We start from the raw sequence: 22,651 nt of genomic DNA, 5'->3' as shown, positions 1-22,651 counted from the left end.
AGTTATTTTCTTTCCTATCAATAATCCTGTATTGCTTTTAGATCCGAGAATAACCACCACCGTTATTGGTAAGCTGTCGTCGGGGCAGCCGGAGGCCCCGCGGACCCGGACGGACCCCTGCGCCCCCTGGCGGCGCCCCGAGGCCCCGCCCCACGGGGCCGGCGCGACGGGGCGGGGCGCGGAGACCCAACCCAGCCTACCCCAGCCCAGCTCAGCCCAGGCAGGACTCGCAATACCTGGACGCCCGGAACACTCCGTCGGGAACCGCGCAGGCAAGCTGGGGGTCTTGGGCCGGCGGAATTGGGGACTATGGGCCAGCGGGGACTGGGCCAGGGTTGCGGTGACGCCAGGCCGGGGCCCTCAAACTTTCTCGGAGCGCGGGGCTGGCCGGGCCAGCTCCCGGGACTTAGCTTCTGGCGGGCCTGCCCGGGCCCAAGGTGCTGGCGCCTGAATGAGGATCTCTCGCCGACCGCTGGGAGGGAGTTTCGCTTTCCTTGTGCGCCACGGGGCGGACACGCGTGTGGCACCTGGTTAGCCTTGGGAGCTGAGCTGCGTGTTGTGGGCACCAGTGAGTGGGCCAGGGTCTAGGGGTATCCTGGAGCGAGTGGACTGCCTTTCGCTGGGTGTGTCCACCATGCCAGCCCCAGAATTGCCAGCTGTGTGTGGGATGGGGATTTTCATGGTCCTCATTGGTGGGAAGAGTTAAAGGAGACAGTCCAGGGCCTGGCACCGACCCCAGTTTGCCCCAGCATGCCGTGGCACCAGTCTCAGTGTAGACAGGTGAATATTTAAGGGTTGGGGAATTGCTGGTTCTTAAATTGGAGTTGGGGGTGGAAGCCAATGAGCAGCCTAAGTATTTGGGTGGAGAAGTAGCCACCCCTGTCACCATGACTTTGCTTTTGGTTGGTCGTCAGTCTTGCTTCCAGCCACTGCTTCCTGGGCTGGGTTCAGAAATCTGCAGGGAAACGCTCGCCTCCTGGTGACCTCTTTGGGTAAGAGTAAAAATAAAGCAGGGAAATGGGGAAAAGCAAAACAAGTGGAGAAGACAGGGCAGGAATCAAGGAACAGTGGGAGGAAGTACAAGGCAGCTGCTGGGAGGCTTGGCCCTGACCTTGTGGGCTCTGCACCAATTCTTGTTTATGGGATCTGCAGTCTCCTCACTCCACTGTGGCCTCTGTATGGTACCCAGGGGGTTGGGTTTCTGCCTGAGCACCCTGGATGAGAGATAGGTGGTGGTGGTAGGGGTAGGCTTGGGAATGGGGGTCAGAGCTAGATGTCTTAGAAGGGGCCCTCAGGTGTCCAGTTCTCTGGGCTCTAAAATATTCATCTCATTGGTGAGCTTTGGTTTCACTGGTGAGCTTTTGGTGCCTTTGGCCTGGCCAGTGATGGCAGGAGAGCCAGGTGCTGTTGGGGCAAAGGGGGAGCCATACTTTTCCTGTCTATCCTGTCATGAGGACACAGAAAACTGGTTTATAGCTTAGAAAGAAGTGGCAGGATGTTGGGGTGCTGACTTCTTCCATTTTCTTGTGCCATGACCTCAAAGCCACACTTGTAAAAATGAGCATGTCAGAGAGGTAATGACAGGTTAAACTCTAAATGTCAGAAGAACCTCATGTCATGAGCTGGGGTAATAGCCACCTTGGCTCAGGCTCCTCCCATGAGAATGGGCGCCTCTGTCAGAAACCATCTGCCTCAGAGTACCTCCAACCCCGAAACTTCTCATCCTGTCCCCTTCAGACAAAGCAGAGGCCACAGAGAAGGACACAAGTATTTGTGTTTTCAGAGGGCTGAACTGAGAGGACCAGAGAGGGGAAGCTCATACAAGTCTCTGGGAAGAAGTTCTAACTCTATGGGTGACCATGGATAGGGCTTTCTGGATGTATTCTGTTGGTAATGCTATGGAAGGGATGACCTTGGCAGAATCTTCCAACCCTAAAATTCTGGGACTCTAGGCAAAAGCCTGAGTCTTGTTTTGAAGTAGAAAAGAAGTCCTTTTTTTGCTGGGCGCGGTGGCTCACGCCTGTAATACTAACACTTTGGGAGGCGAGGCAGGTGGATCGCATGAGCTCAGGAGTTCAACACCAACCTGAGCAAGAGTGAAACCCCATCTCTACTAAAAATAGAAAATCTCTACTAAAAATAGAAAAAACTAGTCTGGTGTTGTGGCCAGGCACAAGCTCCCAGCAGCTGCCTTGTACTTCCTCCCACTGTTCCTTGATTCCTGCCCCGTCTTCTACACTTGCTTTGCTTTTCCCCATTTCCCTGCTTTGTTCTTACTCTGACCCAAAGAGGTCACCAGGAGGATGGCATTTCCCTGCAGATTTCTGAACCCAGCTACTTAGGAGACTGAGACAAGAGGATTGCTTGAGCCCAAGGGTTTGAAGTTGCTGTGTGCTATGATGCCATGGCGCTCTACCTAGGATGGCAGATTGAGACTTTGTCTCAAAAAAAAAAAAAAGAAATCCTTTCCGTTCTAATAGAGTCAGTACCCTACCCACCCAAAACAAACAAACCAACAAACAAACCCAGTAGTCCTCAGGCAAACCACAGTGGTGAGCCCTTAGAGGGTTCTCAATACATTGGTCAGGGAGGAAGACAGTAATGATTTATTTGTACTTCTCCATTACACAGAGGTGATGTTAGGGGATGCCAGTTTCCTGGTTATATGCTAGCTGGCATGTCCCCCAACCTTCAGCAGTAAATCCCACCATAGAGGTTAGAATAGCAGCTGTCTGGAACAGGGGGTGAGGGGAGGACTCTTGAAGAGGATCCTGGCACTGAGATGACTCCCCGAGAGTGAGAGGGCATGCCTGGTACTTAATGCAACTGCTCTGAGGGGCAGGCTCTCTATAAGCACAGGGGGTTTAAGACAGGCAGAGGTTTGGGTCTGTGTCCCACAGAGTATTCATAGGTCTGCCTTGATAAAAGCTTAAGGAAGTTTGAAGGAACACTTGTTTAAACAAAGTTGAACAGGTTTGACCTCCCTGAGGCGTAATGTGGCAGTGTGCCTTGTGAATTTCCAGAAGGGGATATGGACTGTTTCTTGGGTTCCTCTGTTTCCAGAGCTTATCTGTTAATGTCTCATGGGGTGTGATGGTCTGGGGAAATTACTGGTTAGGTGATTCTGTCTCTCTGCTTTCTCATTCCAGTAAACTGGTCCCTATTCCTTTCTCTCATGGGGGCTGATTTAGGGATAAGAGGAGGCCAAGGGGGTCATTTGCCTGGATTCCCATAGCTAGTTAATGATCCCAGGTCTCTTGACTTCCTGTCTCATACTTTTTCTTTTCTATAGTTTCTCTGTAGGCTCTGGGGTAACTGAGCAACCAGGGAGGAGCTGGCAAGGCACCACAGGGTGTTATGGGGGCAGTTTGGGAGGAGAGGGAGTTATGGCCGTGCCGACTTCCAGAACATGCCATGTGTTTCTGTCTCTGTGGATATTCTCTAGACCAGTTGAACATCAGTAGTGACCCCTGGTGTAGATTGTTTAGAGGTATGTCATCCTGTTAGGCAGTTCATTCAGAATCAGACACTGTCAGAGTTAGAATGGCCTTTTTTCAGTTCAGGGTACTCCTCTGAAAAACTGAGTCCAGGGATATGAAGTAGTCTACTGTGACTCATGTCCCACAAGGGAGTCAGTATCAAAGTGGGCACAAAAACTCAGGTCCCTGCCTCCTAACCCAGGCTCAGGCATCATCAACTTTTCACAGGCAAAAGGAATTGTCATCAATACCACATGCGCTCAGCCCCCTTCTGCCATTTTGTTCTCTACTACCTCACCCACACCAGGTGCTGCCCATTCACACAGGTGACTGGCAGGGTTGTCTCCAGCCAGATGTAAACCAAAGGGGTGAACTTTAAATCAGACATCAGATCTGGGTTTGGACGCATATCAGTGGGACCTTAGATCAGTTTTTTTCTGAATTTCAGTTGAAATTTTAGTTTTCCCTGAATCTCATCTACAGAGTGGGGGTAAGAGTATCTACCTCATAGGGCTGTTGTGAGGCTCAGATGTGCCTTAGTGACTACAGGTTGAGTATCCCTTATCCAGAACGCTTGGGACCAGAAGTGTCTTGGATTTTGAATTTTTTCAGATTTTAGAATATTTGCTTTATACTTTAGGGTTGAGCAGTATAATGCAAATATTCTAAATCTGCTCATTGGAGCATTTCTTTTGAGTGTTATGTCAGGGCTCAAAAATTTTTGGATTTTGGAGCATTTTGGATTAGAGATACTCAACCTATATCTAGTTAGTTGCTTAGTTAAGTACTTCTAGTAGGTACTCTAAGTAGTTCATTTCCTTCCCTGCCCACCTCCAATTCTCTACTAGGGGTTGTTAATTATCTGAATTCCTCTGCTTCTTTCCCTTCTAGATCTTGAAGTTCAACTGAAAAGAAACATAAAGAAGGAGGTGGATAGGGCCTATGTTTTAGAATTGGCAACTGCCTGCCAATTAATGGCTTCCTTTTCCTTATCTGCATTCCCACCCTGACTTGGCTGGGAAATCACTAGAGAACTGGGGGAATGGTGGCTTATTCTGGCTCCTCCTTAGGGTTGTGTGTGCTTGTGTCTGTTACCTAGTTCTCAGTGAGTGGGCGAGGCTGGGAAGGGAAGTTCCAAACCCATGACCAAGAGGCTCTGGGGTGGAGCAGGAACTTTCTTGGGTCTGGGGTTTCCTTGTCTGTTAAATGACCACATAATTCCCAAGTCCATTCCAGCTCTGATATTTCAGTTTTTAGATCCCTTCAGTTTTATCCTCTTAATCCTAGAGGCCAGGCCACTGAAGGATATTAAGTTTGCTCCCTGCCACTTCTGGGCCCCCCTGGTTCAAAATCAGGCCTAGTGACTTGCCCAGACATTCCTGGATATATCTTTTTACTCCTCTGCCCTCATGTGCTGGGGTATGAGGGTAAAGTATTTTCTTGGGGGGCAGTTGGGTAAAGGAAAAGGGAGGGAAATGTCAGAGAGATCCGGCACAGTGGCAGAGCTGTGCCCCTGTGCTGCTGGGTGGGGTTTCCTGAGATGTGCACTGAGCTATTCTTTCCATTCTGGCTCTGGGCGTCTGTCCCTGGCAGGGAGAGGGCAGGCTGCCTGGACCAGTCAGCTGCTCCTTTCCATCCCTCCTTCCAACACACACCCCCTTGGGCTGTAACTCCAGTAGCTCAGGCCTCCTCTACAGATTCCAGAGCTTTAACCCTGCAGATGCCCCCAGGAGAAGGCTGGGAGCAGGTTACCACACTGGGACCGGTGCCAGAGTAGGAGATGCTTCTTACCCCTGCATCTGAAAACCTTGGTACCTTACAAGTCCTGCTGCCACCATGGCTGGGTCTCATGTCCTGCAGGATAAATTAGGGGCTCTGTTTCCTTCCTGACAGGGGCTGGGGCCATGAGAGAAACAAACTGAGATCTGTAAGAGACAAGGAAGGCCAGGGGCCAAATGCTGTGAGGAGAGGAACAGTGACCTGGAGATTCGGGCTGCTGCAGACATAGTGGGCTTGTTGCCTGCTGCTGGAGTTTGTTTCAGTGGAAGATGAATGCCTATGGTATTTCAGGAAAATTCAAGTTTCTTTTTTTTTTTTTTTTGTAGAGACAGAGTCTCACTTTATGGACCTCGGTAGAGTGCCATGACGTCACACGGCTCACAGCAACCTCTAACTCTTGGGCTTACGCGATTCTCTTGCCTCAGCCTCCCAAGTAGCTGGGACTACAGGCGCCTGCCACAACTCCCGGCTATTTTTTGGTTGCAGTTTGGCCGGGCCTGGGTTTGAACCCACCACCCTCAGCATATGGGGCCGGTGCCCTACTCACTGAGCCACAGGCGCCGCCGAAAATTCAAGTTTCTAATGGCCTTTTTAGCCCATGGAGACTGTGAGCACCAGCAGAACCCCAAAGCCCTGATGTCTGGTCTTTGGGGCATCATACTTACCCTGTCAGTCTTGTGACCTCCTTGCCCTTTGCCCTTGTTCCTTCTATTCTCCTTTCTTCTCTAGACCCCACCCTTAGACATAGCTAGGAGAATAAACCCGGCCACTTCTTCCTTTCCCTGCTACCTAGACAGACAGCAGCCCCAAACTGCATCCCTACTTGAGGCCTTGATGATACGAGGTGGCCAGGGCCCTCATGTAGGTCACAGGGAACCTGGGAGCAGGCTACAAAGCTGGCACGCCTCGCAGCTTGGGCCCCAGGGGTTCCTGCAGTCTAATAGTGTTCTTGGCACTGCTTAGAGGCGAGTGTGGCTGAGTTTAGAAACTCCCCCGATAGGCACTAATGCTAGGGATTTCCTCTCTACACCCAGGTGTTTCTACACCAGAGAGCTAGGATCTAGTCCTGGCCCCAGAATTAGCTTTGTGACCAATGATAGATCACTCTGCCTCTCTGCTCTGACTAGTTGGTAAAGTGTGGGCTTGGCTTGCCTTGGATGAGTGGGTTTCCTTTCAGCTCTGACCTTTATGAATCTGTATCCCTGGACTACCCTCTTCTCCTTATGCTGTGGGACTGGGCTTGAGCCCCGTGGCATTGTAGAGGGACTGAATGGTTGGCGTTCATTTACTGTGTAAGGCTTCTGTCATCACAAGAGGGTTTTAGGTGGGGTGCTCTGGTGGAAGTGATGAGAAGCTTGGAAGGACAGAGTGCCCCAGTGAGAGATTAGGAGCAGGGCTTGGGACCCAGTTTTGGGCCCAGCCTTGACTTCATCCCACCCTAGCTAGGCAGCCTTGGCCAAGTGACTTCATTCTTCTAAACCTTAATTTCTTCATTTGTAAATTGACATAATAACAACAGTACTCACCCAGCTGGACTATTGTAAGAATTTAATGAAATAATAACTGAAAATAGCTGGGTGGTGCCTGTGGCTCAGTGGGTATGGGGTCGGCCCCATTTACCTAGGGTGGCAGGTTCAAACCCGGCCCCGGCCAAACTGCAACAAAAAAATAGCCAGGCGTTGTGGCGGGCACCTGTAGTCCCAGCTACTCAGGAGGCTGAGGCAAGAGAATCGCCTAAGCCCAAGAGCTGGAGGTTGCTGTGATCTGTGATGCCATGGCACTCTACTGAGGGCGACAAAGTGAGACTCTGTCTCTAAAAAAAAAAAACAAAACAAACCCCCCCCCCCAAACTGAAAATAGCCCATATTTAACCTTGCTTATCAGGGCTTAGCTATCATTCTCAGTGTCCTGTGTGTATTTTTTAATTTAACTTTTATAAGAAGTCTGTGTGGGGGGGACTATTACTAGTGGTAAGCCCATTTTCTGGGTGAAGAAACTGAGGCATGGGGAGGTTAAGTAGTCGATGGTGGTCTCTGGTGTGGACAGGCTGGGGGCTGAGGCCCCCAGAGAACTGGAGTGGGACCTTTTGTGTTCCTAGCAGGCAGCAGGCCTAGTGGAGAATTTCTCTGAAACTACACATGTGAAGGGGAGTTCAGGAGGGCATCTCTGTTGAGTCAGCAGCTTGTGGGAAAGGACTAGAACCCCAGAGTCCTAGTGGCCCACCCATACTGATCCTTCTCTTCTTGAGTCACGTGTCACCCTTAGTCTGGAAAAGGACCTATCTTCCCTGAATGGCTCAGGGGCCATTAGGGAAGGAGGGGCAGCTGTCTAGCCAAAGGGCAGGCCCTGCAGAGCTGAATTCCCAGGATCATAGTCTGTTGTCAGAGCTGGCAGTGGACTCAGAAATCACCTGACTTGCCCCACCCCATTTCACAGAGGTGCACCCTGAGAAGGTGAAGGGATAGGTCACAGTAACGTCTTGGTTTGGTGGCCCACAATGGCCATTCCTGCCAGTGCCTCTTGTGTTGTGTTCAGCCAGCCACCTGTATACTGCCTGCCTGATAGTGGCTGTCAGATGGGCCTGGGGTGCTGAACTGATGGCAATAATGACAGACATCCCTACTCCAAAGGTGACCTGCCCCACATTCCTACCTACAAATAGGACCCCATTCTTTTTGTGAAGCCAAAAGTGTGTGTTTTTTTTTTGTAGAGACAGAGTCTCACTTTATGGCCCTCGGTAGAGTGCCGTGGCCTCACACAGCTCACAGCAACCTCCAACTCCTGGGCTCAAGCGATTCTCCTGCCTCAGCCTCCCGAGTAGCTGGGACTACAGGCGCCCGCCACAACGCCCGGCTATTTTTTGGTTGCAGTTCAGCCGGGGCCGGGCTTGAACCCGCCACCCTCGGCATATGGGGCTGGCGCCTTACCGACTGAGCCACAGGCGCCGCCCCCAAAAGTGTGTTTTCAAAGGGGGCAGGTAGAGGGGTCAGGGAGGGGGAGCCTCTTGCTCTAGGGGAGGAGAAGGCCCGGCTTCTTTGTCTTTTTTCTTTTACCCTATTAAAGGGATTCACATTGTACACCTACTTATGATTGTCTTCCTATGTTTACATAAGTGAAAACATTTCCCAAAACAGTTCATATCTCTGCATCTTAAACTTCCATTACTCTCCCTGTTGCCCTTCCCTTGTTCTCTTGCTCTGCGTTTCCTCAGGGTGTGCAGTGACAATCCTCTGCCCCTCTCCTGGTGTCCTGGCTTGCCTCCTCACATCCTCACTGTAGGGAAGGCCTTTCTTTCCCTCCCTTCCTCTTTTCTTCCTTCCTTCCTTCCTTCCCTTCCCTTCCCTTCCTTTCCTTCCTTCCTTTCCTTTTCTTCCTTTCCTTCCCTTCCTTTCCTTTTCTTCCTTTCCTTCCTTCCTTCCCTCCCTTCCCTTCCTTTCCTTCCTTTCCTTCCTTTCCTTCCCTTCCTTCCCTTCCTTCCCTTCCTTTCCTTCCCTTCCTTCCTTTCCTTTCCTTCCTTCCCTTCCTTCCCTTCCCTTCCTTTCTTTCCTTTCCTTTCTTTCCTTTCCTTCCTTCCTTTCCTTCCCTTCCTTCCCTTCCCTTCCTTCCTTTCCTTTCCTTCCCTTCCCTTCCCTTCCTTTCCTTTCCTTCATTTCCTTCCTTCCTTTCCTTCCCTTCCTTCCCTTCCTTCCTTTCTTTCCTTCCCTTCCTTCCCTTCCCTTCCTTTCCTTCCCTTCCTTCCCTTCCCTTCCTTCCCTTCCTTTCCTTCCTTCCCTTCCTTTCCTTCCTTTTCTTTCCTTCCTTTCCTTCCTTCCCTTCCCTTTCCTTCATTCCCTTCCCTTTCCTTCCTTCCCTTCCCTTTCCTTCCTTCCTTTCTTTCCTTTCCTTCCTTCCTTTCCTTCCCTTCCTTCCCTTCCCTTCCTTCCCTTCCCTTCCTTCCCTTCCTTTCCTTCCCTTCCTTTCCTTCCTTCCCTTCTTTCCCTTCCCTTCCCTTCCCTTCCTTTCCTTCCCTTCCCTTCCTTTCCTTCCCTTCCCTTTTTTTCCTTTCCTTCCTTTCCTTCCCATCCCTTCCTTTCCTTCCTTCCTTCCCTTCCCTTCCCTTCCTTTCCTTCCCTTCCCTTCCTTTCCTTTCCTTCCTTCCTTTCCTTCCCTTCCCTTCCTTTCCTTTCCTTCCCTTCCCTTCCTTTCCTTCCCTTCCTTTCCTTTCCTTCCTTTCCTTCCTTCCTTTCCTCCCTTCCCTTCCTTTCCTTCCCTTCCTTTCCTTTCCTTCCTTTCCTTCCTTCCTTTCCTTCCCTTCCCTTCCTTTCCTTCCCTTCCTTTCCTTTCCTTCCTTCCTTTCCTTCCTTCCTTTCCTTCCTTCCCTTCTTTCCCTTCCCTTCCCTTCCCTTCCTTTCTTTCCTTTCCTTCCTTCCTTCCCTTCCTTTCCTTCCTTCCCTTTCCTTCCTTCCCTTTCCTTCCTTTCCTTTCCTTCCTTTCCTTCCTTCCCTTCCTTCCCTTCCCTTTTTTTCCTTTCCTTCCTTTCCTTTCCTTCCTTTCCTTCCCTTCCCTTCCTTTCCTTTCCTTCCTTCCTTTCCTTCCTTTCCTTCCCTTCCCTTCCTTTCCTTTCCTTCCTTCCTTTCCTTCCCTTCCCTTCCTTTCCTTCCTTTCCTTTCCTTCCTTTCCTTCCTTCCTTTCCTTCCCTTCCCTTCCTTTCCTTCCCTTCCTTTCCTTCCTTTCCTTTCCTTCCTTTCCTTCCTTCCTTTCCTTCCCTTCCCTTCCTTTCCTTTCCTTCCTTTCCTTCCCTTCCCTTCCCTTCCTTTCCTTCCCTTCCCTTCCCTTCCTTTCCTTCCTTCCCTTCCCTTCCCTTCCCTTTCCTTCCTTTCCTTCCCTTCCCTTCCCTTCCTTTCCTTCCTTTCCTTCCCTTCCTTCCTTTCCTTCCTTCCTTTCCTTTCCTTCCTTTCCTTCCTTCCTTTCCTTTCCTTCCTTTCCTTCCTTCCTTCCTTTCCTTCCTTCCTTTCCTTTCCTTCCTTTCCTTCCTTTCCTTCCCTTCCTTCCTTTCCTTCCTTCCTTTCCTTTCCTTCCTTTCCTTCCTTCCTTTCCTTTCCTTCCTTTCCTTCCTTCCTTCCTTTCCTTCCTTCCTTTCCTTTCCTTCCTTTCCTTCCTTTCCTTCCCTTCCTTCCTTTCCTTCCTTCCTTTCCTTTCCTTCCTTTCCTTCCCTTCCTTCCTTTCCTTCCTTCCTTTCCTTTCCTTCCTTTCCTTCCTTCCTTTCCTTTCCTTCCTTTCCTTCCTTCCTTCCTTTCCTTCCTTCCTTTCCTTTCCTTCCTTTCCTTCCTTTCCTTCCCTTCCTTCCTTTCCTTCCTTCCTTCCTTTCCTTCCTTCCTTTCCTTTCCTTCCTTTCCTTCCTTTCCTTCCCTTCCTTCCTTTCCTTCCTTCCTTTCCTTTCCTTCCTTCCTTTCCTTCCTTCCTTTCCTTCCCTTCCTTTCCTTCCTTTCCTTCCCTTCCTTCCTTTCCTTCCTTCCTTTCCTTTCCTTCCTTTCCTTCCTTCCTTTCCTTTCCTTCCTTTCCTTTCCTTCCTTTCCTTCCTTCCTTCCTTTCCTTCCCTTCCCTTCCCTTCCCTTCCCTTCCCTTCCCTTCCCTTCCTTTCCTTCCCTTCCTTCCTTTCCTTCCTTCCTTTCCTTTCCTTCCTTCCTTTCCCTCCTTTCCTCTCCCACCCTGGGTAGAGTGCTGTGGTGTCATCCTAGCTCACAGCAGCCTCAACTCTTGAGCTTGAGCAATCCTCCTGTCTTAGCCCCTCAAGTAGGACTACAGGTGTGTGCCACAATGCCCAACTAGCTTTTTCTTTTTCTTTTTTTTTTTTTTTTTGTAGAGACAGAGTCTCACTTTATGGCCCTCGGTAGAATGCCATGGCATCACACAGCTCACAGCAACCTCCAACTCCTGGGCTTAAGCGATTCCCTTGCCTCAGCCTCCCGAGTAGCTGGGGACTACATGCGGCCACCACAATGCCCAGCTATTTTTTTTTTTTTTTTTTGGTTGCAGTTCAGCTGGGGCTGGGTTTGAACCTGCCACCCTCGGTATATGGGGCCGGCGCCTTACCGACTGAGCCATAGGCACTGCCCAGCTTTTTCTATTTTTAGTCAAGATGGTGTCTCACTCTTACTTAGGGTTGTCTTGAACGCCTGAGCTGAGGCAATCCACCTGCCTCAGCCTCCAGAGTGCTAGGATTACAGGCCATGCCCACCATGCCCAGCTGGGAAGGCTTTTCTTATTTTCTGACCTGACATTCTTGTTGTTTGGCAGGCCCGAGCTGGGTTCAAACCCTCCAGCTCTGGTGTATGTGGCTGGCAACCTAGACACTGAGCTACAGATAACAAGCCAGTGACCTGATATATATATATATTTTTAATTCAATTCAAATGGTTATTTATTCTAAAAATGGAAGCTACTGTGCCTACATTTTTGCCATAATGGGGAGGAAAAAGTTACAGATGTAAACAATGACACGGTTACATTTTTCTTTTTAAATGGTAAAACCCTTCTTTACTGGCCACTTCCAAGAATGCTGACCTGACATTCTCGTTCTGGGTCTATCCCATCTGCTCTGGGGAGATGGAGAAAAGTTTTCTTCAAAATAACCCACTTACGGACCTGGCCTGTCATTTAAGCTCCCTTCTTAGCCTTCCCTGCACCATCCCCTCTCTGAGTTATCCCAGTTGTCCGAAGAGAGAAGAGATTAAGACAGCCCTTCATCTGATCCCGGAATGCACAGGGTGCCCTAAAAAGAGGCCAGTCTCTCTTGCTTCTAGCAGAGGCTCTGAGGGATGCCAACTTGGATCTCAGAGTACCTGCCCTGGAGGTCCTAAAGGTCTGCCCCCTGGGAGATGCTCTAGGGGAGGTGGTGACTCTGTCAAGGGGCCCATACTTTGCCCAGGCTTGTCCTTACCAGGACCCAGGGGCCTTGCAGGGATCTCTTCCTTAGCTCTTCCCAAATCTCTGATACCTCAGAGGGTGAAAGCAGGCCCAGAGAACATTTATTTGGCAGAAAAGGCATAAGAGCACAGAGTAACATAAAGGACAGGACTCAGGATCCTGAAGGCCTGGATTCTGACTATACCACTAATCTGCTAGTTTTGTGATCTGGGGGAGCCACTCCACTGTTCTGAGCCTTGATTCTCTCATCTGAAATGAATATTCAGGGCTGTACAACCTTGAGCTTCCTTCCACCTGGTTCCTGGTTCCCTTCCTCCCCTGGCTGAGGGGCTCTCCCTGCTGTAGGCACGGTGCTCTCTCCATCTTGTGGCCTGATTCCTCAGCCCTTTATCCTCCCTAGCCACTGCCCCTGGGGAATACAGGCAGAAGTCAGATTCCAGAGACCCTGGGATTCAAAATGTGTGTCTCCTCCTCTTGGGGTGTGTGTGTGTGTTTTTCAGGGCTGCTCCTTGTACTCACTGTCTGCTCCTTAGCAGAGCCAGTGAAGAGAACAGTCACAGGCTGCCACATGCCTCTCTGACACACCACAGCTGTTATTTGAAGGAACCAGAAAGTCCTGTCTCGGGCCTGCCCTTAGAAGTGCAGCTTCCCAGGCCCCATGGCCAGCATGATGTACCCACTCACCTGGGCTCCTCAGGCCGCCCTGACTCAGTCTGCTAATGGTCCACTGCTCCCTTCCCCCTTGGGGCCTGGCAGCTCTGGCACTGAGGATAGCTTGTTTTCCTCCTCCTCCTTGCTCTCTACTTTGAACCTTGGCTCTGTCCCAGATCTGGCTTTCAGGCCTGGTGCTCCTGCCAGCTGCCCTGGGGATGGGGCTGACCCTTTCAAAGGGTCCCAGCTGGCCCTATGAATCACCAAGAGGCTTTACTGGGGGCCGTCTAACTTCTTCCCTCATTCTGCTGTCAACCCAAATACTGGAAGGTTATCTTTCTTTCTTTTCTATTCTTTTCTTCTTCTTCTTCTTTTTTTTTTTTTTTGCAACAGGGTCTTGCTCTGTCACCCAGGTTAGAGAGCAGTGGTGTTACCATAGCTCACTGCAACCTCAAACTCCTGAGCTCAAGTAATCCTCCTGCCTCAGCCTTCCAAGTAGCTGGGACTGAAGGCATGTACCGTCATGTCTGGCAAATTTTTCTATTCGTAGAAGAGATGGGGTCTTGCTTTTGCTCAGGCTGGTCCTGAACTCCTGAGTTAAGTGATCTTCCTGCTTCGGCTTCCCAGAGTGCTAGAATTATAGGCATGAGGCACCGCACTGGCACAGGTTTCCCCTGTTCTTGCCTTTCCCAGCACTGAAGCTCAGCAGCACGTCTGGGCTCTGGAGATGACCCACCTTCTCCTGCTTTCCTGTGGCCAGGGAGGTACCCAGTGAGGAGAAGTACCAGGGCAGGAGGGGCACGGGATTAGTTGCTGGGGAAATGGCTTGTGGACTGCAAACAACAGGCTGTGATCTAGAGAGGAAACAGGAGGAAACAGGACACAGCCTGGACTGGGCTGGGATGGGGAACTCATGACTGCTTTCCTTGTCTCCTATTTCAGGTTCCAGCAGCTGGGGTTTCCCCTCAGCCCTCAAGCACCATGTCCAACCCCAGTGCCCCCGCCTCCATATGAGGACCTCAACCCCCTGTACCCTGGCTCCCCGCCCCCTGGGGGCTATGGGCAGCCATCTGTCCTGCCGGGTGGGTACCCTGCCTACCCGCAGCCTGGCTACGGTCACCCTGCTGGCTACCCACAGCCCATGCCCCCCATCCACCCTATGCCCATGAACTATGGTGAGTGTTTGAAGGGCATATGATGTGTGGGTGGGAGGGGCAACACTTAGAGCAGATGAGGCCACTTCCTTTCATCCCTGTCTCTCCCACTTCCCCTTTAATCCCTTTTTCCAGTGTCTCTCTTTATAGCTCCCCTTCTGTTTCCTGTGTTCAGTCCCCCTACTTTTCCCTCAGCACCTGCCCCCTAGCCACTTCACTTAGCAAGGACACCAAGTCCATGAGACTTATACCAGAATTTACACACCAGAGGAGAAAGTGGCTGAGTAAAGCAATGACTTCCGAGTGTTACCCCAGGAAACCATTTCTATTTCCCAACAAGGCGCCTCCCACCCACTCAGACTCCAAGTCTTAGCTATTGCCTTTTGAACCCAAAGCACTTTTTTTTTTAAGTTTCCAAATGGTTATTTTATTAGATTGTTTGAACATTAAATTTATCCTTGTTTGCAATCCAAAATAGTTACCTGAAGTTTGCTGTTTCTTTTTCTTTCTCTGTGTATGTATTTTCTTTTATTCTTTTTAAATTAATATCCTTGGTGCTGACAAATTCTCATCCTTTAAGGTAAAATCTGACTTTTGCAAATATCCAGAAGTTATTTGGAACCAAATTTGGTAAACACTGCGGCATATAAATGCTATATTTGGTCAGAAATGAGGTGAGATTAAAATGCAGTGAGACTCCTTTCCTGGCTGGCTCACATGGGGATTCTGAAAACAGTTCCTAAAGAGGCATTTAAGGAATGTTCGGAACCCCTGCAACATCTCTGGAATCCTAGAGGGAGTCCTGCCAACTCTCATCTGGATGTGTGTTCTGGTGCAGATCTTAGCACGTCACTCATATTTTACAGTCATGCGTACCCATGACACTTCTGTTCTCTAGGAGGCCTGATGCAGGTCCCCAGTTTTACTGAGTTCTCCCATGCATACGCATACTCATGTCTGCACTTTGCTACCCTCCTTTGGTCTGCCTAAGCCAGGTGCATCAACTGAGGCTTCAAGGCCTGCTGCTGCCTACATTGGGACCCCATCTTCTGCCCTCAGTGGCATGGGCTAGGCACAGATGTCTGCCTAGGTGTGATTAGCACACCTAAGCCATCTTATGACAGGTCAGCTCTGGGTGGCTCTCAGGGCATCTAGAAGACCCTGCCTAGGCAAGGAGTTCCTGCATTATAACACTTGTTTTTGGAAGCTTTGGGATTGAGGCCACATGTCCCAGGCCCCAACTGGTTATGTGTGGTCTGTCCCTAGGCCCAGGCCAAGGCTATGATGGGGAGGAGAGAGCAGTGAGTGACAACTTTGGGCCTGGAGAGTGGGATGACCAGAAGGTCCGACACACCTTCATCCGAAAGGTAAGATGTGGGTGGGAGGCAGGTGTGCCTGGGGCCTTCAGGCAATGGGGAGGGGGAAGGGTGGGCCATGTAACCCCCAGGGCTCAGTCCCACATAACATCTGCTTGCCTGCCTTCTCTAGCCCTATGCTGTCCTCAGAGGGATCCTTGGCTCCTCTAATTCTAGTGTTGCCCTTCTTTCCTTCTTCTCTTTATTTTTAGTTTGACTATTCCTTAATCAGAAACACTATTTTATTCAGAAAAGTATAAATAAACAGCAATTAGGATATTCTTTTTTTTTTTTGAGACAGAGTCTCACTTTGTTGTCCTGGGTAAAGTGCCGTGGTATCATAGCTCACAGCAACCTCAAACTCTTGGGCTCAAGAGATCCTCTTGCCTCAGCTTGCCTAGTAGCTGGGACTGCAGGTGCCTGCCATAATGCCTGGCTACCACCTTCTCTTCTTTACTTTGTTTTTGGAGGGCAGATTGAATCTGGGAGAACCTCCTGGGTAGGTTTTGCCAAAGTTTTCCATTTTCTCTGACATCTTTCTCCCATTAGACTATACACAACTTGCAGCCAGAAATGACCACACTTGGTCATAACACACCCTCCCTAGCACTCTCCCTAGCTCCCAGTGCACAGCATGCATGGACTGCTCCCAGGCAGGGCGAGTTGGTAGTGACAAAGCAGGTGTTGGGCAAGAGGGGGAAGCCAGGGAGCACTCTGTAGGCAAGGAAGAGGTGGCTATAGCAGCTGAGCCAGGCTGCTGTGGCCTCATGGGATCACCCCTGGGCCCTTCAGCATCAACAAGCAGCCCCCTCCCACCACTGGCAAGACATGGAATGGCAGGGTCTGGTGGGCTTTGGGCTCCTTGGTTGTGGGGGAGGGCAGCTTCCTGGGGGAGGCCAGGGGTGCAGGATGGTGACCCTGACTGCCTGCCTGTGTTCCAGGTGTACTCCATCATCTCCGTCCAGCTGCTTCTCACAGTGGCCATCATCGCCATCTTCACCTTTGTGTGAGTCTCTAGGCCTCACTGCCTTTCCAGCCCTAGGGATGTTGGGGTTGCCTGCTGGGAGCTAGGTTGCTGTGGGACCTGCTCTCAGAGTGACTATGGGTGATTAGAGAAGATGGAGCCCCAGGCTGACTGGCAGGGGGCAGACAAGCCACAGTGTGAGTCCTCTGTCCTCCCCTGCCTCACAGGGAACCAGTCAGCACCTTTGTAAGGAAAAACACAGCCATCTACTACGTGTCCTAGTGAGTATGTGCTCATCCCTGCTTGGGGGTCGGGTAGAGGATGGCGGCAGCTTCTGCTTCTGGCTAGCCAGCTTTGCTGGGGGCAGGATCAAATGCTTTTTGAGAGGAATCTCAAGTTGCTGGTGCCAGTTTTTCATGCTGTGAAGTGCAATACATGTGTCCAGATAAGGAGTCCAGACTCTTGAGAGTGGGGCTGGGGCATTCTGGTGGCAACATGCAGGCTGCACAAGCGGTCCCCACCTCCTGAGTTCTCTTCCTTGCCTGCTGCGGCCTCCTTGAACCTCCTTCCTGGCCCACACCTGAGAGCTTCTCAGTGCCCCTGGCTGGGGGTGGTCTCATCCTTGCTTCCTGCTGAGTAGCTGCCCCTTAGACTTCCAAGCAGCTTTTGGGCCTCCAATCTACCAGCCTGGTGCTGCTGCCAGGTGGAGCCGGGAGGGGGCTGAATAATCAGGTTTGGGCCTGTAGACTACTTCCTCATCTCTTTCTTCTCAGTGGTGTCTTCATCGTCACCTACTTGATCCTTGCCTGTTGCCAGGGACCCAGGTGAGTCTCAGAGACTTAGACAATGAGAAGGGATAGGCAGGGGGGTGGGACAGGGGCTAAGTAGTTTGGAAAGGAAAGGGATTCCTGATAGTATCCCTTTTTGGAGATATACAAAAAATAATGATCATGAAGATGGCAGCTACTAGCCAAGTGTCAAATGTGTACACTTTTGCGTGTGTGTGTGTGTTTGTGTGATCTAACTAGTTATCTAGCTGTCATTCTTATAGCAATCCTGCAAATATGTGGCATTTTAACCACTTAATAGGAAGACAGCCAGGGCGGTGGCTCATGCCTATAATCTCAGCACTTTGGGAGGCTGAGGCAGGAGGATCACTTGAAGTCAGGAGTTCAGGACCACCCTGAGCAACATAGTGGGACCATGCCTTTACAAAAAAGAAAAATTATCTGCGTGTGGTGGCACGTGCTTGCAGTCGTAGGCTTTTGGGAGGCTGAGGCAGGAGAATTGCTTGAGCCTTGGAGTTTGAGGTTGTAGTGAGCTATGATGATGCCATTGCCTTCATGCATGGGCCCCAAAGTAAGATGCTATCTTAAAAAACAAAACAAAACAGCCTTGGTGCCTGTTGCTCAGTGGTTAGGGCACCAGCCACATACACCGAGGTGGGTTCAAACTGGGCCCAGGCCTGTTAAACAACAATGACACCTGCAACAAAAAAAATAGCTGGGCATTGTGGTGGGCGCCTGTAGTCCCAGCTACTTGAGAGGCTGAGGCAAGAGAATCTCTTAAGCCCAAAAGTTTGAGGTTGCTATGAGCTGTGACGCAATGGCACTCTACTGAGGGCAACATAGTGAGACTCTTGTCTCAAGAAACAAACAAAACAAAACACACAACAACAATAAAAACTAAAAAAGACAAAAAACAAATCCCAAGACTCAAAGAGGCTGAGGATATTTGTCAGTCACACAGGCAGTCAGTGTAAAAGCTGCAAATGAAGCCAGGTCTTTCCATGCTGCAGGTCTGTCCCACTGCCCCATGTTGTCCCCACTTAGAACACCTGAGCAGGTGCCAAAGGCTATTCAGCCTCCCTGCCCTGGAATCAAGGCTTAACCCTCTGGGCACAGGAGCCAAGTGCCTCCTTCTGCTACAGAAGCTGCTAGGACCGGACTAGCCCAGTCATTTAACCAGGGTTTCTCTTTCTCTTCAGACGCCGTTTCCCATGGAATATCATCCTGTTGACCCTCTTTGTGAGTCTGGAAGGGTAGCAGGAAGGTGTGGAAATGGTTTGAGGGAAGGCTGGGAACAACACTGTGGAAGGATGTCCCTGGCTGTCCCCCCACCTCATCCTGACCACTTTGTGGCTGCCTCTCTAGCTTGGTCACATTTACTCCCAGCTCTTGCAGGCCACCACAGCCACTCCCCTAGGGTCCTGCCTTTCTTTTTAAGTGTTTCATTCTTATTTCTCTCTTTCTCTTAGACTCTTGCCATGGGCTTCATGACAGGCACCATTTCCAGGTACACTCTTGGGGAGTGTGTACTATGGGGGAGCGTGGTGTTCCTGGGCTGACAAGACTCTTTTAGAAGCAGTAATTTTGAAGTCATTGTGGTTTATGCTCCTGACCTCTCTTAATACCTTCTTTCTCCTCAGTATGTATCAAACCAAAGCTGTCATCATTGCAATGATCATCACTGCTGTGGTGTCCATTTCAGTCACAATTTTCTGCTTTCAGACCAAGGTGAGGACATGGGGGTCCTTTCCTAGCCACCTACCCCCTTTCTTACCAGACCTGACCCTTTGGGCTTGGCGTTTGGATAGACTTGGGAGGGCCCAGACCCTAGTACATCGGGGATTTCCCTTAGAGATCTTTCCCTTCATCTGCACTTACAAAACTGCTTCCCGTGTCTGTCCTTAAAATGTCATGGTCACTCCTGTGCCTCCTAGGGAGCTCCTTGGCAGGGGTTAAGGTGGCAGTTGCCTGACAGGTGCATCCTTCTCCCTTCCTGGCAGGTGGACTTCACCTCATGTACAGGCCTGTTCTGTGTCCTGGGAATTGTGCTCTTGGTGACTGGCATTGTCACTAGCATTGTGCTGTACTTTAAATACGTGAGTGTCGGTGGCGCCCGTAGCTCAGTGGGTAGGACGCTGGCCACATACACCAAGGCTGGTGGGTTCAACCCCAGCCTTGGCCAGCTAAAACAACAATGATAACTGCAACAAGAAAAATAGCTGGGTGTTGTGGTGGGTGCCTATAGTGCCAGCTACTTGGGAGGCTGAGAGAATCACTTAAGCCCAAGAGTTGGAGGTTGCTGTGAGCTGTGACGCCATGGCACTCTACCCAGGGTGACAGCTTGAGACTCTGTCTCAAAAAAAAAAAAAAAAAAAAAAATACATGAGTGTCCCAGGAGAGCTGGGATCACTGAACCCAGTGCTCAGAGCAGATTTCTGTATTGCATAGTGTAGCAGGACCCTTCTTGGGCCCCAAAGGCCTCTGGGCAGGCTCTGACCTCTAGAACTTCTTGAAAGGCTGGGGAAGGTGCCAACATAAAGCACCATCCATTTGGGTTAGGGTATAACCTCTATTTGGCCCTGGGAGCCAGAGCATCTGAATCCCTGGATAGCATCACCAAAATCCCTTGGGAAGGGGTAGATTAGATCTGTCTAACAGCTGAGACCAGGTTGCAGGAAGCCAAGTGGGAGAGGAATCCAGAGGACTAAGAAGGTGGGCTTGGGTGGATGGGAACTTAGGGATCTCAGGATCCAATTCCATCTTTCATTCCAGTCAGCTGGGAGATGGTATGAGGCCCTGAACCTGAGGGAGAACAGTATTGAAGGGGCAGGATGTGAACATGAGAGCTGCCTGCCCACTTCATCATGCCAGGCCTGTAGACGGGGACCTGTGGGAGTGCCAATGCAAGCTGCCCCAGGGATGTCCCCAGATTGTAATACTCTACAGAGTGGTTGGCAGCCTCTGTCACAGCCTCTCTTCCTTAGTCTGTCCCTCCTAGGCTGGGCTCCAGGAACCACTCTATTGAATACTATGACTGGGTCTGCCCCCTCAACTAGTACCCAACTGTCTTCTTTTCTCCAGAAGTATAGTGCACACCTCGATACCTTGACTAACTTTTGGAGATTGGTATGACTAAAAGATGCTGTGACTGTTTTTATTTTTAATTTTTTTTACATTTACCTTTTACAATTTTTTTGTGGAAGTTTATAGGGTACTGTGATTGGTTTGATATGGCCATTGAAAGAGGGCCTCTGCTTTCACTGCCAACTATATGACCATTCTTAATTTCTTCCAGGATTTAGGAAGGCAGTATCCTTTCTAGTTGCCTAGTCAGACAGCCAGCTTCCTAGCTCTACCCACTCTCTTCCTAGAATTCCAGGGGGAAGCTGAGGCTGAGGGCATGCCTTGGTCTGTGCTTTACTAAGTTTTCTAATGCCATCCCTTGTCCCCCTGTTCCCAGGTTTACTGGCTCCACATGCTCTATGCTGCACTGGGGGCCATTTGTTTCACCCTGGTGAGTAAGTCCATGCCCTCCGCTAGGAAGGGAAGCAGAAGGGAAGGAGCATGAGTTTAGGCTGCTTGGGAGGGAGGCAGGGAGTAGGGCTTTCCTCTCCCTACTGATAAGCGGTGCCACTGATTTTTCTGGGCATTCCTGCCATCTCTTGCTTACATTGCCTGCTATTGGAACACTTGCTAGTTTATAGTATAGATGACAGTATGTCTCTTCACTTTTCTGAATTGTGATATGTGCTGGAAGGTAGAACCCACATATTATGCTGTTCATGAATGTGTCTTCTAAGCACACTTCATGGCATATAGGCTCCTAGGGCAAATCTGCTGACCACAAATGAGCTTTGGACACTGAGCTCTGGGTTCTCACTCTTGCTTTCCTATCCTTGCAGTTCCTGGCTTACGACACACAGCTGGTCCTGGGGAACCGGAAGCACACCATCAGCCCAGAGGACTACATCACTGGCGCCCTGCAGATTTACACAGACATCATATACATCTTCACCTTTGTGCTGCAGCTGATGGGGGATCGCAATTAAGGAGCAGCCTCCTATTTCACCCTACCTTAGGCTCTCCCTTCCCTAGAGGGCCATGCCCTGAGACTGGTCAGGGCCGCAGCTCCTTCCTTCCACTCAAGTAATAATACCCAGTTTCCTTTCTGTCCTGGAGATGGTGGTCTCTCTGGCTGTGGATGGCTAGGTACCTGGTGGGGATGCAGGAGCTGGGGACTAACTATTACCCTTAGTGAGCTTGACAGGGTCTAGGATGAAGATGTGTCTTCTCCCTTTTCCCAGTATATGGCGCCAGATTATTCTTACAGCTGGGGCTGGAGGGAAAGCAGAAGGAGCCTATTCTATAGCTAGGTATAGAAAGGTAGACATGACTTCAAGGTGCTAGGGTTCCCTTCCACCTTTGCCAAAGGCTTCTAGGCTAAGTAGCTGGAGCTGTTTCCTCACCCAATCCTCAAGAAAGCCAGAGAGCTTTGTCTCCAGCTTCCTGGACATAGAGGACATTATTCTATACTCCTTTGGCTTGGCACCTTTTAGCTCAGGAAGGTAGAAGAGATCTGTGCCCATGAGTTTTCTTGCTTTAACCCCTTCTTGTTTCAGTGACCTGTATATATTGTTTATCTCGGTGTCACAGGGATGGGGGAAGAAGAAAGGAGTGAAGCCTAGGGGCCATCCAGAGCAGCATCTACCCTGGGCTGTCTTGTGATGGTGGTAGAGTGAATAGGCTGACTATAGATAGGCATCTGGTCCCCATTCTCCAAAGCTGCTTGAGGCCTCCCTGGGTATTTTGAAATCTCTGGTCAGAGTTATCTCTTGCTTTCTGTGCTCAGGCCATTCAGAGGAAGTGAGGAATAAAGGTCAGGAAATCGGGTGGTTTAAGAACTATGAGGTCAGGAATTAATCAGGGTGAAAAGAGACTAGGTGGAAGACAAAGAAAATGCTTTGGGGCCCCCCACTTGGTCTGAGACATACTGAAACCTACTGTGATGCCCAAGAAGACTTCTGCGTTTTTCTGCACTGGGAGTAAGGTCGATTTCCTCTCTCAAGTTTGCTCTTAATTTGCACTGGAAGGTTTTTGGCTAGAACCCCATCTCTCTAGCTAGCTACCAATTTCTCTGTAATTTCAAGTGCCTCAAGCTGGAATGGGGAAGGGAGGACAAGGGCCAGTCTGTCAGGTGGGGGTAGAAACTGAATCAGCCCAAGGATATAGTTAGGATTTCTTTATTAAGTCCTTGATCTTAAATATATTACATAAAGGGACACAACTAGAAATGTAATGAAGTTTTGTGTCTAGAAGTTAAAATTCTGTATGGCTCTGGTGTTCTTCACTTGAAAGTGTTCACTCTGGGAGTATCTGCCTGGCTCTGCCCAGAGGATCCACTTCCTACCTCTGTATTCTTTTTTTTTGTAGACACAGAGTCTCACTTTATGGCCCTCGGTAGAGTGCCGTGGCATCACACAGCTCACAGCAACCTCCAACTCCTGGGCTTAAGCGATTCTCTTGCCTCAGCCTCCCAAGTAGCTGGGGACTACAGGCGCCCGCCACAACGCCCAGC

General features: G+C 50.2%; 2 protein-coding genes across 4 annotated transcripts in view; one reads left to right on the top strand and one right to left on the bottom strand.

The window, feature by feature from the left end:
* Positions 1 to 22,651, bottom strand: part of PNKD (PNKD metallo-beta-lactamase domain containing) — an 88,333-nt gene that overhangs the window by 62,360 nt on the left and 3,322 nt on the right. The gene's annotated exons all lie outside the window — the stretch shown is intronic.
* TMBIM1 (transmembrane BAX inhibitor motif containing 1) lies at positions 126 to 22,398 on the top strand. The gene is made up of 12 exons (XM_053598029.1): positions 126 to 272; positions 13,758 to 13,990; positions 15,236 to 15,336; positions 16,266 to 16,330; positions 16,516 to 16,569; positions 17,062 to 17,112; positions 18,276 to 18,315; positions 18,546 to 18,583; positions 18,717 to 18,804; positions 19,077 to 19,172; positions 20,537 to 20,590; positions 20,979 to 22,398. Exons 2-12 carry the CDS (start codon positions 13,957 to 13,959, stop codon positions 21,123 to 21,125), a joined length of 768 nt encoding a protein of 255 aa, XP_053454004.1. The 5' UTR covers positions 126 to 272; positions 13,758 to 13,956; the 3' UTR covers positions 21,126 to 22,398.

The sequence above is a fragment of the Nycticebus coucang genome, chromosome 7 (genome assembly GCF_027406575.1).
Source record: "Nycticebus coucang isolate mNycCou1 chromosome 7, mNycCou1.pri, whole genome shotgun sequence".
Classification (NCBI taxonomy): Eukaryota; Metazoa; Chordata; class Mammalia; order Primates; family Lorisidae; genus Nycticebus; species Nycticebus coucang.
Note: the sequence above shows the minus strand (reverse complement) of the source record. Positions and strands in the feature narration are given on the sequence as shown.

Excerpts from the sequence above, each read along its gene's own strand:
- TMBIM1 (XM_053598029.1), top strand. The coding sequence starts at position 13,957 with ATGCCCCCCATCCACCCTATGCCCATGAACTATG. Across the intron at positions 17,113-18,275 it reads GCCTGTTGCCAGGGACCCAG|ACGCCGTTTCCCATGGAATA; the intron begins GTGAGTCTCAGA and ends CTTTCTCTTCAG. Across the intron at positions 18,805-19,076 it reads TTTTCTGCTTTCAGACCAAG|GTGGACTTCACCTCATGTAC; the intron begins GTGAGGACATGG and ends CCTTCCTGGCAG.